Here is a 19,696-nt window from a genome sequence, read left to right as displayed (position 1 = left end):
ATAAAAGACACGCTTCCTCATTACTATGGAAATTCACTTTCGACATCCAATGCAAGCGAACAAGCGAACTTGTTTAGAACTTCTTTGACTTTCTCTGAATATATTTGTAATGAAGCCTTATTAATATGAACCCCTGTTTTTTGAATGTGTCACAAACTCTCGCCATAAAATGTGAAAGTGCTTTTTGTTTATTTGTTTTGTTTTCACACCTAAACTATTCGACCGATTCTACAGAAATTTTAAATGGACATTCATAAATGGACATGGCTACCTGGGATAAATATAAGTATATTTTCGAAAATCCCACTGAGCTACGTGACCCTGGTCTCTAAAGCAGTTAAAATCCCCATCTTGGTCTCTAAAGTTTAATTTAGTTAAATAATTAAAATATTAATTGAAATCTCCTGTTAAATCTAATAACCGTTATGTGTAAACATTGTAATATGAAAGAAAAAATATATTTTTATTCATTGAACCACTATTTTCAATTTTTTTACATATATAGAGTGAAAGCATAAAGTAAGTTTGATAATAACAACACATATTATTTTAATATTGTGGCAACAAGGTAAACCAACAAACTATTTTATTCTGGATTTTACTTAATGAACAAAATGTGAATGTGTACCTGTAAGTTATTGAATTTGGTTTCCTTAGACACTGTGAGACGGCATAATTACAATGGAGAAACAAAAACTGAGGGACTGGGCATTAGCATGATTCAACAAACCATTCGCTCCGTGACTACAATTAGAGCAAACAAGCGAGCGCAGTGAGCTCGTGACCTTAACAAAAATCTAAAAGCAATACAAAAAACACTAAATGCAATTGTTTATACCAGAAAATGGTCGAAGGGACACCACGTCCGTTTTTAAAAGATACCATACTGATTAGGTATATAAAATACTGATATAATTCCTAGTACTTCAACTTTGGAGTTCCTATAAATTGGTCCAAAATAGTCAGTGTTTCTGGAATAGTGTGACCTATTCAATCAAATACTCGGAACGCTGTACAGAAATTGCGGGCGAAGCTATAAACTAGTAGGCTACTATTATAATATTATTCTAGAATGGTAGCAATCTGACGTATCCTTATTAATAATAATACTTTATTTTCCACCATTTACAAAACAATTTACATTCTTTGGAAATACACTGACCAAAAACCAGTAGCTGGTCAGCGTAAAAAAACCAAAGCAGTTTACAAAAATAAAGAAAAAAAGAGTACTTTCCTAATAAAAACAATATTCCAGCCAACAAGCTGCTCTCCATGACGTCTGCATCTGACTAAAGCGTCCAGAGGCATATAATGAAAAACAGTACATATATATATATATACTGCATATATATACACATACATATAGTATACATAGATATACAATACAATAGACAAAGTTGCCATTCACTAATCTATAATCACAATAAATCTGATATATTAATTCTAAGTTTGGCTAATACCAATTACAAGGAAAAATAACAAAAAGTTGCAATAATGGTAAAATAAAATAAATTCAGAATTTAGTGCACTATTTGAAAAAATTGAATATTCAGGTCAAAACATTTGTTAAAACGCCAATATTAAGATGTGTCAAAAGCCAAGCTTTCAGCATTTTAGAAAAAACAATTCAAGATATTACATGATTTTATTTCGCTTTGAATCTGATTAAAAAGCTTCGGTCTTATATACTGAATGGATTTCCTAAAAGATTCTTTGTTTACTTTCGGTATTCTGAAAATTCTGTTATCTATACTTCTAGTCCTGTGCAAAAAATCATTTGTTCTAACATTTCCACTGCGCAAATAAAAAATTCTTAATACTTTATATACATACAATTGTATATTATATACATTATATATATTATATACTTTATATACATACATATAGAATAATCTATAAGGATTATGATCCAATGTATTTACTGGAGATATACCGCTTTGTAAACTATTTGTAGTAAACATGATTGCGACGGATATTATTATAACAGGTGTATAAATGTGGAGTACTTAAAATTATTGAATAACCAGACTGAGAATTTTTATAATAAATTTGTTGTTTTTATAATTAATTCAACATTATTTTGAAATTATGTTGCTACATTTTGTGTGGTTTAGTTTTATATTTTAATGTAATATTGTAGCAAAAAAATTATTATTGCATTGTCTTTTACGTGTTTTATTTTACTTTGGTAAGTATTTAAAGTTGTTAGTCCTTATCAAAGTAAGGATATTCTACATCAAAACATTTTTACCTTAAGTAAAAATTATATGTTATACATATGTTTTTTATGTATTGATTTTATAGATTAGTGAATGGTAGTTACAGCTAATAATTTCATGTAGTTCAAAGTAATCTGTAACAAAAGTAATTTTTTACAAATTGGAAATTGATAGGAAATAATTAATTCAGTTTTAATTTTCAAAATTATATTTTTGAGTTTAAATTATTAAAAGTAATGTAAGAATGTAATTTAAAATTTTCATTACTTAGATTACAAATTACTAAGCTTAGATATTTTTACTGAATTAAGTTCTTAAATCCTTAAATTCTGTATTTCTTAAGTTCTTAAATTATAAAATCTTAAAGTCTCATACTATGTTAATAAGAGTAAAATATGTACATTAATCAGTCATTTTACCACTCATATGTAATCAGTATTTGTACCACTCATATATGTAATCAGTCTTTGTTCTACTCATATATGTAATACGTCCTTGTACCACTCATATATGTAATCAGTCTTTGTACCACTCATATGTGTAATCAGTCTTTGTACCAGTCTTATATGTAATCAGTCTTTGTTCTACTCATATATGTAACACGTCCTTGTACCACTCATATGTGTAATCAGTCTTTGTACCAGTCTTATATGTAATCAGTCTTTGTTCTACTCATATTATATGTAACACGTCCTTTCACTCATATATGTAATCAGTCTTTTTGAAAATGTTAGCTCAGTTGTGTTAATGTGAGCCAGATTGTTCTTACTGTATGTCCTGTCACACAGAATACTTGGACCCGTTTATCCACCAGGGGGGTGCCGAGCTGAAGGGGTTCCGTTCCGTGCTCAAGTTGACCCCGTCCCACCCCAGGAACCCCCGCTATAAGTAGGTACCTTACCTAACCCTCACCCTCTTGTCGAACTGTTATTATTATTAACCATCAAACATTATGATTTTATGTGCTTATAAATATGACGTTTCTTCCTTCTTATTTTCAGGGAATAATCAATATAGCAAGCCAATTGTTTACGTCTTATTTATTGCGCAACACTTTAGTCAGCGATACAACAAAGTTATCAATTGAAATTAATGGACAGGTCTCCTTGAGTAGTATACATGGATTACATATTACTTTTGGTGTTAAGGGACTTATAGCAGCTTATCTATAAAGGTCACAATCCTTGTGGACTGGAATATATGTAGAGCATTATCTCATTGTTGCTTTATATATTGCTGTTCATTAGCATTAATTGTAAGAAGCATATTAGCTACACAAAGCAAAGCTTATTATACTCATCACAAAAAGTCTTTATGAGTATTCGCTTTCAAATAAAGGGTCTTGTATAAAGTTTCCAGTTCCAAGTAAGAACAGTTTTTGTACTTTTGTTTTAAGTATCGAAGGATGTACAAGTCAAATGTATCTTATCACCTACATTCTTCTATATAACAGCATGAAGACGTTATCAATCAATGACTCAAGAGAAATATAGTATTTTGTGTACCATTTATCATATAAGGAATAGACGATTACATCACATGGATTATAGAATTGTAAAACACATAATAGTTGTTAGTCTCGTAAGTATTCAATATTTTTTGACTTTATTGAATTATTGAATCTTGTTCTTGTTGCATTGTAAAGTTTGTTGGCTCCATAAAAGGGTAAATTTCAAAAACTTTTGTTTAACTCTTTAAGCACATACATTAACATTTATACTCATTTTGACGTTATGGTGACTCTTGATCATTGGTTCCTTATGTTACTGATAAATAAAATAATGTGCTGAATATTGATAAAAGAAAAATCCAGATCCAAAACAACAAATTTGAAAACGTCTTAGCCATTATCCTGATTAGCCTTACTGGGTACAAAATAGTCATATTTACTCTAACAATGTGGTCGAAAAATTAAGAAGGCAGATGGTTCACTCATCCCAAGATTTGTTTTATTTAAAAACTAAAACAAATAAATATGGCTGTTTATTGGTATGAAAATCAACAATATAACATACGAGATAGTATTTTCCCAAAAGGCAGTACGGTGAATCATATTACTATAAAATAACGTATTACATCAAAACTTAAGTAATGACATAAAATTTACTTAAGTAAAATTTATTTAATTTAGTTTATATAGCTAGTATATAATAACTTATAATTATAATAATTAAATATTACAGAGAAATATGTGAAGAAGTCAAGAAACAATCCACACTGCCGCCATTTTGTGTTCCGTACCATAACAAGATATTTGACAGCATATCAGTAAGTATGGAACAACTAATATCAGTTTACCAAGTTTACTTTGTGATTAGGTAGTTGGCTAGTATTTTTTTAGGTAGACTATTTAACAAACAAGTTATTAATAAACCACGTGTCTGTCTTTGTTGTTTAAACAAAGTAGAATTAACAGTACAGACTTCAAATTATTATTTTCTAATTTGCTATTTTATTGCTTAATTTTTTTCTTGTTTTATAGGCTTAGAATATTTAACGAAGCTGGGAACGTTGTACTGTATATCTTATTTTCTTGACAAATTCTTCATTATTTTGATTTCTAGTTAAGATAACAAGAGTTTAAATATTGTATGTAATGATCATATTTTCCCAAATATATATTTCGTTTTAACTGAAAATTTCAAATAAAAAAATTTAATTATAATACATTTTAAGTTTTTAGTCTTAATTTATGCTAAGACATTGGGACCTAAGACTACCGAATATATGGTTTGTGCCAATAATTACATGAGGCTTAACAAGTAGCCCTTTAGCACCCTATATACTACGAAATATATGATTTACATTAAATATCAAAGCACTTATATTATGTTAAATCATCTTGCAGTAGTATCTCTTGTAAAAAAATAAATATGTAATTAATTATTGGAATTTTCATATTTTCAAAAAAAGTAGTATGTCGATTTCGAGATTAGCTTCTGGAACTGAAGGGAAATATACATTATAAGAATGAACAGCACCCTGGCCCTGATTTTTATTGTTTATTGATAACATAACTTCCAGCAATTTTCCTCGTGAATACGTCACCAACTCTTGACCAATTAGAATGGACATTGTATGAACGTGTATAGGCGGGTCAACCATTAATTCCTTTACGATTCGCTGAGATCATCAATAGTCAGGCAATCGCCATTTAACTAATTAGTAATCAAGCAGGCATGTCCTTATATGTTATACTGAGTAATAAAAGAATCAGCCCCGCCTACAATGGGGGAGTATTCCTACAACAAATGCATAAATAGCAGTTGTTATGTACAACTGTAGAATCAACAGAAGCACTAGAAAACATTGCAAAAACTTGTTATTTTAGTTTTAGTTCTTACGATTACGTGGTTACTGTAATCATTATTATCGTATTTAGGATTAAATTACATCAAAAAGTTGTTAAGAAATAAATTCTTGAAATTATTCAGGCTCGCTGTGGATTATCATATTCAATCAGCCGAAACTGCTAATAAACTATGTCCGCTTATAAACGTGAGTTGAAGAGATGGAGCTTTAACACAGTTGATTATTTATTGGTTGGCTTTTATTAGTGGGTTAATTTATTTTGATGAGACAATGAGACTGCCTCTTCACATAGATTACACTATATTGTCGTATCTTGTAGGCTGGATATATCTGACGTCGAAACGATGTAAAGGTTAGTTGTGAGCATTTTCGTCGCCGAGTTTATTTGGATATTTTCAGTCGAACATGACTCAAAATTGCAGGCGTCAAATACAAATTGAGACAGCGTCATATACCAGGCGATGCAGTAAAAGGAAGGTAAACTGGAGTTAAATTGTACATTAAAATTGAATGAACTCTTCACACCTGCGTTATGTAAAGAAATCTATAGTAATTTCCAAAAATGTAATAACTATCAAATGCATACAACTATATTATGGTTCTTTCTCGTAGCGTATACAACATCTTGAATCTTTAAATACAAATTGCAATTCGTAATACATAGTTAAGGGATGCTTCTTCTAGAAATAAAGGGTTGCATTGCCAGAAGCTCCGTTGATATAAATATATTTTCGGTGGAAGCTTTTATATTTGTATACAGGGTGTACATTACGTCCTGATACACCTGAATATATTCCAAACATATATTCCAATGTACAACCTTGACCATACTTACTAAAATATTTTTTTTTATTTTTGAATTATAAAAACAATCTTCCCCCTTTTAAAAGGTCAACGTGTCTCTATTAAATAGGCCATTAAAATGATATATCACAAGATAGGGGTTGAAATTTGAAAATTTACAGTTAACCCCCGTGGAGTACGTGGAGTGGAGACTTTGAAAAGAGGGGAAAATCATTTAACAAATCCAAAAACGTATTTTAATAAGTTTGATGAAGATTGTACATCGATATCTCAATCCGTTTAAAGTGTATTCAGTCGTATCAGGATTAATGTACACCCTGTATAATCATTATTATTATTTTATACAGGTCCCTATCCACGCCGCTCACCTCTACGATGCAGTCATGATCTACGCTCGAGCCCTAACAGAGATCTTCCATAACGGCGAGGACCCGAGGAACGGATCTGCTATCCTTCAGCACATCCTTAACCGCTCGTACCACTCCGTCCAGGGCCATGACGTGAGTAGATCCTGTCCTGCAGGATAAGCATATGTGGGCTGGAGGATTACACTGGTTTTTGTAGAGTTGACTTATTATCTAATTAATTTAAAACATCGGCGAAGCAGAATTGAATAACATATAGCAATTAATAAAGACCTTGAAAGTGTTGTTGGAGCCGGAGGCAAATGAAACCTAGAAGCCTCACTGAGGTTAGTTCTAAGGCGACTAAACAGAATGCGCTAGTGTTGTATCCGATAGCTTCTAAATCTGGCCGTAGGAGTGCTCTGTTAACTGTCCTCTAGTGGGACTTCTATATTTTATATTTTATGTGGTTTTCAAGGGGGTTCTTTCCAAGCCAGTGGTATTGTAATTGATAATATTAAATATCTTTAAAATAAAACCAACCAAATCCATTTACTAATTCTTATCACCCTCCCTAAGAATCGAATCCATAACGTCTGTGTCTCACACATTACCCCCATTCTACAGTTGGACTATTTAAAACTGACCAGATTACTAACGCTTTTCATGTATGTTTTTATGTAATTGATTCAATGCATAGAAAAACATGAGGATTGGGAAAAATAAGGGGAGTGCTATGACCAAGTGGTCTAAGACGTTGGACTTTGGGTCTGAGTTAGATAAGCACAGGTTCAAATCATGTCTGTGACCGAAGCACTTTTTATAAGTACCATCGACCTTGCACTGTATTGACACTCCCTTTTTAATCTGTTTGATAAGATCCTTGCACAGGCCATGAGGACGGACAGAATAAGGCTTAAAAGGGGATTGAACACTCCTTAAAAAAACACACAAAACAAAAACTAATATTAGGTGACGAGTTTTTTAAAAAGATGGCAAAGAGTTTTTATATGGAGGTTTAAATAAGAATGTGATCCGCCCGGGCTCAACTAGATATGAAATGAAAACGAACAGGTTTTAAATTCCAAATAAAAAGTAATCCTAAAGTAAATCAGTATGCTTTAGTTCATGAACGGAAAATGGAATGTGATCTTCACAGACAAGTTCTTCCAGGTGTACATTGATGGAAATGGAGATGCCGAGGGCAACTTTAGCGTGGTGGCGCTGCTCGATGACGAAGCAGTCAATGGCAGTCTGCGCATGAGCATGCAGCCTGTGGGCTACTTCCAGTACTCTTCCGACAGCAGAGTCATTCCTGTAAGTAGTATGCGGATAAGAGCTGGAGATCAGGACTCGCTCGATTTAGCAGATTTCGTTCCATTCAACTAGTGGTAGTGATATAAATTACGAAGAAAATTATATAGACCAAACTCTTTACTAGAGTACTCATAGAACTTTATTCCATTTACAGTAACTTCAGTTGCAATGAGCAAACAGCAAACTTGTTAAGTTGAGCTAACTTCATAAGTAGTCAAAGCGTTTTTCCTTATCAAGTTTTAAATGAAACTTCCATTCCTTCTTTAATGAAAGAATAATTTTTCATATATTTAAGAAAATGAGTTAGTTACTTTTTATTGAATATGATGAAAGAATAAAAATAATATTTTTTTCCCTTCATCAGGAAACAACTCGCATGAATATTTCGATTGTAGAACTTTATGCCATAGTGACAGAATCTATGATCTATTGAAACTGCAAAAATGCCCAACACTTTCACATATAAAAGGACAGGCAGTGTCTCCTTTATAAACTACTACCAACACCAGGCTACTTGAACAGAAAAAACCGAAACAATCATATTCATATCTCACATTCACACCTACACGCACTGCTCTTTTTTCATTCAACAAACAAATATTCCCAATTTATGCAAGTCCACATTCCTGTAATTTAATAGCATCTCGAGTTCAGTGTTTTCCACATCTCTTGCATTTAGTAATTTTACAATAATACGGTGTGTACGTTGCAAAGCTCATTTACACTTTTAATAGCAGATGGAGTCGATCTGTCGTTATTTCACACTTTCCTTCCAGTTCTTTCAAGTTCCGCGGCTAGATTTATTACGTTTCACATTGACCAGGTTTGGAGATTATAAAACAAAATAGAGAGAGTAAACACTGCCCATATATAGGTTGGAATCTTTGAAGTATTGAGTAAGTAAACCGTCTTGAAAGGATTCTTTTATGGAATTTGGATTCCTGACTTTGTCTTTAGGTCTAGAACTAAATTCTTAATCTATAGATTTAGGTTGGTTTTACTCCATGGTAGGATCGTTCACTAATAAGAAACAAGAGACAGGGCAAACTTCAGAGACGTATAAATATATGCTATTTATACTTCAATATCTCCGCAAAGAATTGTCTGTCAGATTAATCAATATGATCCCTAAAAGCATTACGAATTCCACTATTTATGATAATTTCAAAGACAAAGCCAAAGAATTTTAGGAACCAATTCATCTATAAAATTAAATTTCAGTTTTTGTGAATGCTTTCAAAGATAATTTATTAATTTACCAAGTAATGTTCGACAATATTGTTATTTTTATTATTTAATGTAAGATCTTATAATATCAAATTTCTTTGGACTTTCTGTAATTAATCTTCCTTAGATTTACCTACCCATTTTCAGTATTTTCCAAGATTACATCTTTTTACATTTTTTTCTATTTACACGTTTAGATGTCTAACTAAATCTTTACCACCGGTAACTTAGTCCTGTAAGAACCTTTGCGTTGCTTCCGGAGTGACAGGATATTCTGGATGGGTAAGGTTAGGCAGTAGGGACCGCCTACTATCGAGATCCATGAGGAAGAATTAGGGCACTACATCTCAAAGTCATGTCTCCCCGGAAGAAGGGGAGGCCAGCTCTGAACCAGCCTCTCCAGTCAAAGCAGGCAGGGGGTGGCACACCCTTGTTGAGGCTAGCAAGAACCTCTGAGGTTAGGGAACAAACCCCACCAACTCCAACAGTCATCTCCCACAGTAGACTAGACCTATCGAATTGTCCATAAACCCCAGAATCTTGAACTTTGCGGTTAGTGATGTGCCGATCCTGGACATCCATAAGGTTGCCCAGATTTAAGTGACACATCGGTTTTTGCTGTGCCCAGTGGTGGGTTCAACTGGAAGGTATAAACCAACCAGAAGTGATCCCTGCTGGGTAACCGGTAACCTTACTTCTTTGTTTGAAGTTTGCGACCTACCTAGGTGGTTGGTCGCATGTTTGAGAGTTAGTGAAGTTGACACACTACATGGTGGTTGTGATTCCTGACTTAGGCGTGTCACAACACTCTGGTATGATTTGTTTATTTTAACCTAGTTTTTTAGATTAGTTATTTAGATCACATTGCAGATTTCGAAACGTAGTGTTACTGATTTTTTGTTTCACTGAACTTTGGCAAATGTCCGGAAAATCCTGTTTCCTCCGGTAAACTTACGATCGACTCTCTCACCTGCATCCTCTTCCGCAGAAGTTCCGGTATTATGACGAGGGCCGCCCCATCCAGTGGGTCAGTGGACGGCAGCCCCCGGCCGAGCCTCTTTGCGGATTCGAAGATGAGCGCTGCGGTTACAACTGGAAGGAGATAATGACCGCAACCGCAGTCGCAGCGCTAGGCGTAGTCGCTGCCGCATTAGCCTTCAAGTTAGTATCCTAGTAAGCATGTTACCCACTATTACAATTACTTTCAGACCGACTTTAAGGTTTTTTTATTCAAAGTCGTATTAAATTGAAATAAAATCTTATTTTTATTTATGTTATTAAAATTTAGATATTATGTATGATAAAAATGCTAAATCACCAATGACTAGAAAAAGAATTGTTTAATATTTCTTTTTATTAATTCCATTTAGAAATACAACTTATTTTTTTTATTTCATAAAGAATGTTTAAACTAGCTAGTATACTGTATAAATAGTACAATTCATAACAGCCTAGTGTAGCCATAGTTCTTTAGTTGTAATGTATACAGTGAGTTATACCTTTATTATTGCAAATATTGTGATGAACCTTTACATTTACATAACAGCATATTAACTTATTTTATTTATTTTAAATGTAAACTGGTTGTTTTAGATTGGTTTACAGTAAAAATACAAGATTTTTGGAAGAGAACAGACGTTTAGGCAAGCTAAGTTTTAAAAATCATTGAAACAGGTAAGTTTTAAATGTCTCCCACCCCCACACATTCCACATTCATCGTAAGTAGCTCCTTCATCTTGGTAAAGTTCATATTTTGGCCGCTATAATGGATCCGCCAAATTGAAATTAGTATGTGAAGGTGATGTTGTGATACACGATTTCAAAGCAGGCCTATTTGCACTATTTTGCACTGAACGAGATGTCGCAATCGAACTTTCAGTAGGTTATCTTTATTAGTTCTTGGGATATTTTTACTTTTAGGAGTAATAAACAAGTTTTAGGCAGGAATGTAAACTCATCCTGTATATATATATATGTGTATATATATATATATATATATATATATATAGATATATATATATATATATATATATATATATGTACATATATATATATATATATATATATATATGTATATTTCTTTGGCATGAAATCTAGACTCTTTAGACACTGATAAATTTGGCAACAATTTTACTGTTTTTGGAATTTAATATTTATAATTATCATCCTCTTAAACAAAGCTTCAGTAATTAGGATACCCTTAGATATAAAGAACAGCAAATTCAATTTATCAAATTACTAAAACATTGTTATATTACGTTTGCCATTTTATCCTAGAGGCTGTATTTAGTAACAAATTGCTAATCGTGAAATTGTAAAGGAAAATAAACATCCATTTCACGAAAAGTGAGCATACATGACAATGACGTTGTAAAGTGGCACTTTCTAGCTCAAGCGCCCGGTTAAGGAAATCCCCGTTGTCCGGTAAACCGTAGAAGTGGCTTCCTTGCCAGACCCTTGGCCGACGCTATACAGTCCTTCCTACCCTCTTAAATTTTGAATGAGTAAAGAATAAAACCTTCTCTTCACTGACTTTTATTGAGCCGTAGAGTTTTGTTTTCGGTCCGTGGGGAAATTAAGGCCTCTGTCTCAAAACTTGGGGTGGGAAGATGGTAACTTAAAACCAATACAAATCCTCCACGCCTGATGAAAAGTTACTTATATAAAGAAAATCGCAATAATTTAAAATTTCTATGTTTACGAGAACAAAAAAAACATAGTATAAGATTACTTCGAACCTAAATATTGTTACTTTAACCCTTAGGTAACCATTAAGTATTAATTATGTGACCCCTATGTGATGGCAAGTATTTAATTTACTTTTTTGATTTACCTTTCTGTTTAATTCGATTTTTAAGAGGAAAATAAAAAATTAGTCATTTTAGGCTGGTTTTAAAGGTCCCTGAACTTTTACCTATCTAATTATATGAAAAAGTAAATTATATGCAAGTAGCTAAATGTAAGCATATTTAAAGTAGCGCCACTATGATATTGAAAGCTCCTAAATTGAAAGTTTAAATTAAAGGATAGAATTTTTAACACAAAAATAAAATTTTATGATGGTAACAATAAAGTCCCTCAAGAGGGTATTAAAGGGCTACTCGTAAAGCCTCATCTCTTACAAACCATATACAGTATTTGGCTTTATTTATTTTTAAATATGATTGAAATTGATTCGATGCCTCGAATAACAGATAAGGACTTAGCAAGTTTACTTTGCGAGTTGCTCTTTTTATGTTTTTTGCACCGGTTTTTAATAAAACAATTTATCAAATGGATGCTTATAATTCAAAAACTGTTTAAAATATAGATCTTTGTCTTCAACTTGAAACCTCTTCTTCTTAAATGTGATATAAAATGAAGCCACTATACGGGTTCAGGGCAAGCGCCACAAGGTGTAGTTCTGCCCTGCAACCACTGGTTTGAGCAGCCTCTAGCGGCAGCCGTTGGAACTGCGGGCTGCAAAAGGATAGTATTTATATCAATTGACGTGAACTAAACCCATTGTGGGTGTAAAAGACAGAGGTCGTAAGACGCTTGTTGTGCGTCCCTACACAATATACCCCACAGATTATTTATATTACCATTCCTGAAGCTACAATTGAAAAAACATGCTTTTTAACGAAACCATGTATTTTTCGCATTAAATAATTCAATCTTATTATTAAGTATACTATTTTATATAAGTTCTTTGAAAAAACGAATTGATCTTTTCGGACGAGTAGCTGTACAGATAGGCGCGTATTTCAGTGCTAGACTTATTAATATATTATTAACAATAAGTTGCAATAAATCGTCCCGATTGCGGTAATGGTAACACAGTATTTGATAAAAGAGAAAATAAATGTTTATTGTTTATTGTTCGTACAAGTAGTATACACATAATGAATGGTCAGAACGCAGTAAAATCAGTTTATAACGTAAAATTATTTTAAATAATTACTCATTCTTACGGTTAAACATTTCGTGCTCGTCGCTGTTGTACGGTCTGTTTACCCGACAAACCTGGAACTTGTCAGTGTCGTGTCCAGACCACACGCAAGTACGGTGATGAGGCAGGCGTAAATCCCTGGCATAAACGTTTTTTTGTTCATATCGCTTCGAAACTTTTACAGCGAAATTCTTGAATTATTTTGGACTCGCTGTAGAGAACCATCTTCAGTCAACATCAATGCAACAAATAATATAGCATCAAACTGTCGAAAAACTGGCAGCTCGATATTTCCTTCAATCACCTAACACGTCTGATACGTGATCACACAGGCAGTTAATTTTAGGCAGTGTCTTTGACCCGTGGGAGAGTTTGGGGGAGGGGTGATAGGGGGTACTCTGTAATCTGTAGTGTATGTATTGTTCACGCTTCGTCATCATAACTGGAGCAAAGTTATAACTTTACTAACAAGACACTCTCTATGAGTGTGAACCTAACAGTTGACTGAAGGTAACTTTACAAAGCGAGACCAAAACAATTATAAGCCAATGTTAAACCAGAAACACTGATGCCGGCTGCGAAAGTTGAACACTATAATAATCCCTCACGGTGTTAATCCAGATTTTGTGTTTGTTGTGTTGTTTCCTGTCATGTATTATAGTTTCCTGAAAGAGGTCTGAGATACTTTGAACTTTGTCCGCTCAGGCACTACAGGTACGAGCAGAAGCTGGCTTGTCTGCTGTGGAAGATCGACTTGAGAGAAGTAACGATCATCCCGACCTCAGACAACTGTGGGAGAGCAGCTGCCAGCATGGTACGTTCACGTAACTATAAACTACAGTAGTTATAAAACGTTAGTGCTAAATGGTGCTAATAAATATTTTGAGCATTGTAACTAGCAGCGATATCATTCCAAATTATATACCGTAGCTATGGTGTGAAGGTTTGGTTCAATGTGAATGTTTAGTTTAGCTCCAGTTCACCTTCCTCTTAGTGCAGCGTTTGGAATCTGATGCTGTCTCAGACTTGACTCCTGGAATCTGGAGTCATGTTAGCCTGAAGAGATCCGAATGTAACGAGTTTATTTTAAGCTACTTCGTCACCGACTTTTTTATCTCTTTAAACTAAATGACTCCAGATTCCAGGAGTCAAATCTTGTAACATTTTCAGATTCCAGACGCTGCACTAAAAAGAAAGGTGAATTTAGAGCTTAACTCAAAATTCACGTAGTATCGACCACTTCTAACAAAGCTGTGTTATGAGCTTGTATCTGCAGACAACAGATCTACATGGAATCCCGTAACATCATCTGTTATATAAGTTTATCCTATAAATCAAAAACCTTATCACCATGAATACTTATAATGTTGTAACAAAACGCCAAGTTCAGGTAATACTTTTGTGTATAATCTTTAAGTAAATGAATAACACTGACTAGATGCGTTCAAGAGAGTTGTTATACATTATTATAACCTGACTTGGGGATCTATTACTTCTGGATAATAATTCACGCAGCAACCACAAACATTGTACAGAGAGTGTTATCATATAATTTTCGTCATTTAGTGTTATAATAGTCTCAAATCGCACTTCAGTTGGGATTGCCGTTACTAAAATCAATAAGTAACCGCATTTTTCATCGATTTTAATATTATAATGATATTCACTTTTGGAACTGGCAACTATATAATGAGCTCGACTTGTTGCATAAGTATTTTTTCACAACCACCACATATATTTGAAAGAATAACTGTTCATGAAGACTAAAAAAGAATAATAAACTAGAGAGTTTGATAATTTTAATTTCTTTTAATATTTAACGAACAAAAGTTCCTCTAAAATACAAAAGTGTATTGTTGTATATAACTGGTTACAAGAAGAAATGTCGATATGTAGAGAAACCTCTAAAAACATACATTTTGTGAAATATTATTATTTTCCTTAAACGTGTTTTTGAGATGTGGTTCGGTTTTACTTTGGTGGGTTTGTTCTGTAATTCAAATTGTTCAAATTAAATTTTGAATATATACAATAATATTAATCTTGGATAGAGATTTCATTGAAAACCTGCTCAAAACTTTTAGTTAAACCATTACAACTTCTGCTTTATAGAAACTGTGCGCTCAGATCCACTGCGCTATAAGTTTGAGATTGAAGTAAATCCTACTTCCGAGGTAGTCAGCAACGAATAATGAAAACTACCGTAATTACATAATTACTTTTAACTAAATAACTAAGCTACGTGCATCTAATTACAGAAATGAGTTTCTGACATAAATTTCTTACTCTCCTCAAAGGAATGATTCACTAGTAGATAGTTAATAAACTTATTAAATTTCCCAGGTATTTTAGAAGTGTAAATGAAAGAAGAATAATGATGGGAAAAAATAAATGAGATTTAGACGTTAAATTAAGACTTACGAGTTAAACCGTTACAGAATTATTTTCTTTTGCCATGCTTTTCAGCACCCCTTTAAAATGGATGAAGCTTTTATCGTTGGATTTCGATTCACAGCAACCCACTCTGTATTGGTGAGTCCAACCTGTATCAGCGGTGCGTGTGGCGTCAGCAATACAAGCTGATAGGGTCCGATTGTGTCTACATCAGCAAATCTGTCGGTAACACGATGTTCGGTGAAATATCCTCCCTCCCTCGTTACCTGCTGTCTGTTCCTTTCTGTCTGTCTGATCCCACATAAATGGCACAGACGATTTATGTGTTCTTGTTTTATACAAACCATTCAGAATATTCCAGATTATTGCGCTTGCTCCGCTGCTAGTATAGGGTCTATACCAGAACCCAAATGCCACTTATTTTCTCTACAATTCAATATCACTTTCACCAAGATAGCTAATACACTGAGTCATACATGCAACCCTATTTCATCAGCCTTATTATTATAATAGTCCGGTTTCGGATAGAAAGTCTGGACCAGAACAACAGTTTCGCTGACTTGTAAACCCGATAACGTATGAATATGCGGTTTTATGGAAACCTTGCTCGCCTTCCTCGAAACGTCAAAAATTTAAAATACGTAATTGGGAATATAGGGAAGGTTTTTCTCAATCATTTGATACCAGATTGATCTTAAAGGAACCATTTATCAGTGCAGCGACTGCCACTTTTATTTTGTTGGCCGGTGGTCGTGTCGGTAGCTTTGAACAGTCTTTTTCTAACCTTACCAACAGCTTATATTGTCGTCTGCTACTGCTAGGTTTCTAACCTCTTTGCTAGAGGGATCTTTGCTTGTAGTTTACTTGTAGCTTTTCAATATTATTATGTGATAGACTTCTCGCTCTCTTCTCTTGGAACTACGATAAAGTGAAGACGTGTTGAAGAATTAGCGTGGGCAAAGAAACTACCATTCTTCAAAACTGGCTTCCTCGTTACCTAACGTCCTGGTCCGCTGCAGTGGCTTTCAGTATCGTGTCTTGCCTTCCAAAAAGGTCCACGTACCTCTTGGATTATTTAAGGGCTTTTCCAAATTCCAAATTCTTTTCCAAATTCAATGTTAAACAACGTTAAAGTGTCTTAACTGGACTAGCCATGGAGTATCCACATTCTCTATCCACCATGGTGTTATAATGAATAATAGATTTTCACTGATCTTCGCTTGATCTTGTGGCAACAGATGCAGGCAGACACATTCTTCAAACGAAAATCCAAGCCCTTGAATCGCTAAATGTAGGAGAATTCTTCTAAAATGCTGGTACTAAAATTTCATCCAGGCTATGAAATCAGTTTCTGAAAGCGGAAATGATGTTTATCTTGATTAATTTATACTAATTTTACACTTTAAATAAATGTCAGAGGAGAGGCAGTATTTTAAAGCACTCACGATCCGCTCTCGCGCGAATGAGAGGTGGTGAAGACACACATGTGCAGATTCGATAGAACCATTCAGAACATGTTGTTGAAGCTACATTTGTCACCTTCCAGGCTAGTTGTGATTACTATGAGAGCTGTCACTTTAACCCACCTTCCTCATGGGAGTTCGATAAATGGCTACAGCCAGTATTCTTCACTACACAAGTGTCACTTTAACCCACGTACACGTCACGAACACTTGTCAGGTATAAACTTTTCCAATCACATCCTCACGTGCGGGGTTCAACAATAACAGACTTTGCTGTTAATAATAGATTATAATCTCCAGGTTTAATGAATATTTAACTTTAGGTTCACACTCGTAGAGTTTCATGTTAGTAAAGTTATAACTTTGCTCCAGTTATGGTGACGAAGCGTGAACATGACATACACTACAGATTACAGAACCCGTCCTCACCCTCCTCACCCTCATCACCCCCTGCCGTCTCCCACGGGTCAAAGACACTGACTAACATTACCTGCCTGTGTGATCACGTGTCAGACGTGTTAGGTGATTGCAGGAAACAGTTCAGTTATAGGCGATCCCAATACCTCAGAAATGTTACAGTTAGGCATCTATGCATCTTCTCATTTTTTCCTTTGCAAAAGTTTTCCTTTCACATAATTTACGTCATACTATATCAGTACTATGAAATTACCTTAAAAACCAATTCAGTATTTAATCTCTAGCTGATATATCCGTTAGATACATGATAAAAACTATCGCGTCGATCAGACCGGAATTAGCATGTCGGTGGTGATCACGTTGCACTTTATCTGATTGAACTTAGATTTACCGGTCACATGTCGGACAGGTAAACGATATAGTACTGGCTATAGGAAATCTAATACTGAATATGATTTGATAGCCCTGAAGTCATACAGATATGAGGGTGTTCTTTATAGGGAACGAAATTTCGGTTTGGAATTTTATTACACATTAAATTTGTACTTCAGAACACGTTTAGAGTTAATAAACTGCCATTTTTATAAACTTAATTTATTAAAATTGCATTTCAATTCAAACATTTTTATTTTCCAACCAGTTTTTTCTTTTGTTCTGTTCTATACATAGCTACCACTTACTTACTGAATGGTATGCTATGTACTATGTATTTTTCTTCGTCTTACCTTTCTTATTAAAATGTTTAAACTTACATCTTGGGAATTCCAAAGAGAAATGAGTGTTACGCTATTACAAGTGATGCAACTCAAAGCCAATTTTGCAAACAATAATAAGATGGCATGTTTTATTATTTATTTTGTAAAACAAGAACCGTACTTTCTTACATACTGTTTTCGATGTCAATATAAAAACGTTAGGACTGAGATAAAATAAAACGGAATGGCCATTCGCAAATGTTAACTTTGCGCTTTGGATCTTCTAGAAGGTCAGCAATCTCGTTGTGCAGATAACATTTTGTGTTTAATATTCTCACAATGGTTTTTTCGATGAGGACATTTATACTTTTCTAAAATAGATTTAGTAGTTCTCGAACAGTGTTGAAAAACAATAATTGCTCATAATTTTATTTGATTTCCTGGTTTTGTTTCGTAAAAACACTTCCTTCATTTAGAAATACGAGAGAGACAGAGAAGAGAGAGAGAGAGAGAGAGAGAGTGTGTGTTTGTGTGTGTGTGTGTGTGTGTGTGTGTGTGTGTGTGTGTGTGTGTGTGTGTGTGTGTGTGTGTGTGTGTGTGTGTGTGTGTGTGTGTGTGTGTGTGTGTGTGTGTGTGTGTGTGTGTGTGTGTGTGTGTGAGAGAGAGAGAGAGAGAGAGAGAGACCTCGTATAAAAACAAATGGGCTGAATGAGAAGAGTTAGCAAACCTTCATTGCTTGAATAATATTTCTTAATATTATATTTGAATATTGTCTGGCCTTACGGCCACGTTAAGAACATAGAACATTGAAGAGTGAAACACTGCTACATTAATGTCACTTACACCTACATTCTCCTCATCACGCAACCATGTAACCATGTAATATGTGTGTCTACCTGTTTCCTGCAGGTATGTCGGCACGGCGTGCTGCCCAGCCTGGTGCCAGAGGTGAGCCCGAAGCGCGCCTACACCCACATCGGCCTGTACAAGGGCAGCATCGTAGCCATCAAACCTATCCACAAGCGCAGCCTTGACATCACTCGCAGCATCCGCAAAGAGTTGAAACAGGTCCGACTCTGTTTGTATTTGCAGGGTTCCAGTTATCCTTTATCAAAGTCTAGTCTAGTAGTTTAATATTTGGCTACAGTTACTTGGTCCTAGGTCAAGGATCCTACTATTTCAAGGTCCTAAGATTAAATGAATGGTCTGTAATTTTTTAATACGAGTTTATATCCATAACTGGGTACAAATCAAACTAGAGTTACATATTATTACTATTTCAACACTAAACCACGCTAAAACTTTAAAATTCAGGTTGCCTTTGTAGACCCCTAAAATCAGAATCATTAAGATATTCCACAGTGCGAAAATTTTTCTTCTGGTACAAAGCCGGGGACTTTTAATTATTATGCGTCAGAGACAAAACCCTGGAAAAAAGTAGAAAGGAATCGGAGTAGATGTCACGATTGCAAAGAGGTGCTTAAGAGGAGCACGGATTGAGTGAATGTAAGAGGCTGAGTAAATAACTTAGTTCCTGAAACTTGAGTTAGGAAGTCTACTCATGGGAAAGGAT

The 19,696-nt window shown here is 34.3% G+C and overlaps 1 protein-coding gene across 1 annotated transcript in view; it reads left to right on the top strand.

The window, feature by feature from the left end:
* LOC124356189 (guanylate cyclase 32E-like) overlaps nucleotides 1–19,696 on the top strand; it is a 42,806-nt gene that overhangs the window by 6,818 nt on the left and 16,292 nt on the right. Inside the window, exons 3-9 of the mRNA XM_046807373.1 lie at nucleotides 3,008–3,107; nucleotides 4,403–4,487; nucleotides 6,683–6,835; nucleotides 7,853–7,996; nucleotides 10,212–10,384; nucleotides 13,860–13,968; nucleotides 19,033–19,191. Of these exons, the coding sequence (XP_046663329.1) occupies nucleotides 3,008–3,107; nucleotides 4,403–4,487; nucleotides 6,683–6,835; nucleotides 7,853–7,996; nucleotides 10,212–10,384; nucleotides 13,860–13,968; nucleotides 19,033–19,191 (923 nt within the window). The remainder of the gene's footprint in view (nucleotides 1–3,007; nucleotides 3,108–4,402; nucleotides 4,488–6,682; nucleotides 6,836–7,852; nucleotides 7,997–10,211; nucleotides 10,385–13,859; nucleotides 13,969–19,032; nucleotides 19,192–19,696) is intronic.

Source organism: Homalodisca vitripennis, chromosome 2 (assembly GCF_021130785.1).
Source record: "Homalodisca vitripennis isolate AUS2020 chromosome 2, UT_GWSS_2.1, whole genome shotgun sequence".
NCBI classification, from domain to species: Eukaryota; Metazoa; Arthropoda; class Insecta; order Hemiptera; family Cicadellidae; genus Homalodisca; species Homalodisca vitripennis.
This window is presented reverse-complemented; position numbering and strand designations above follow the sequence as displayed.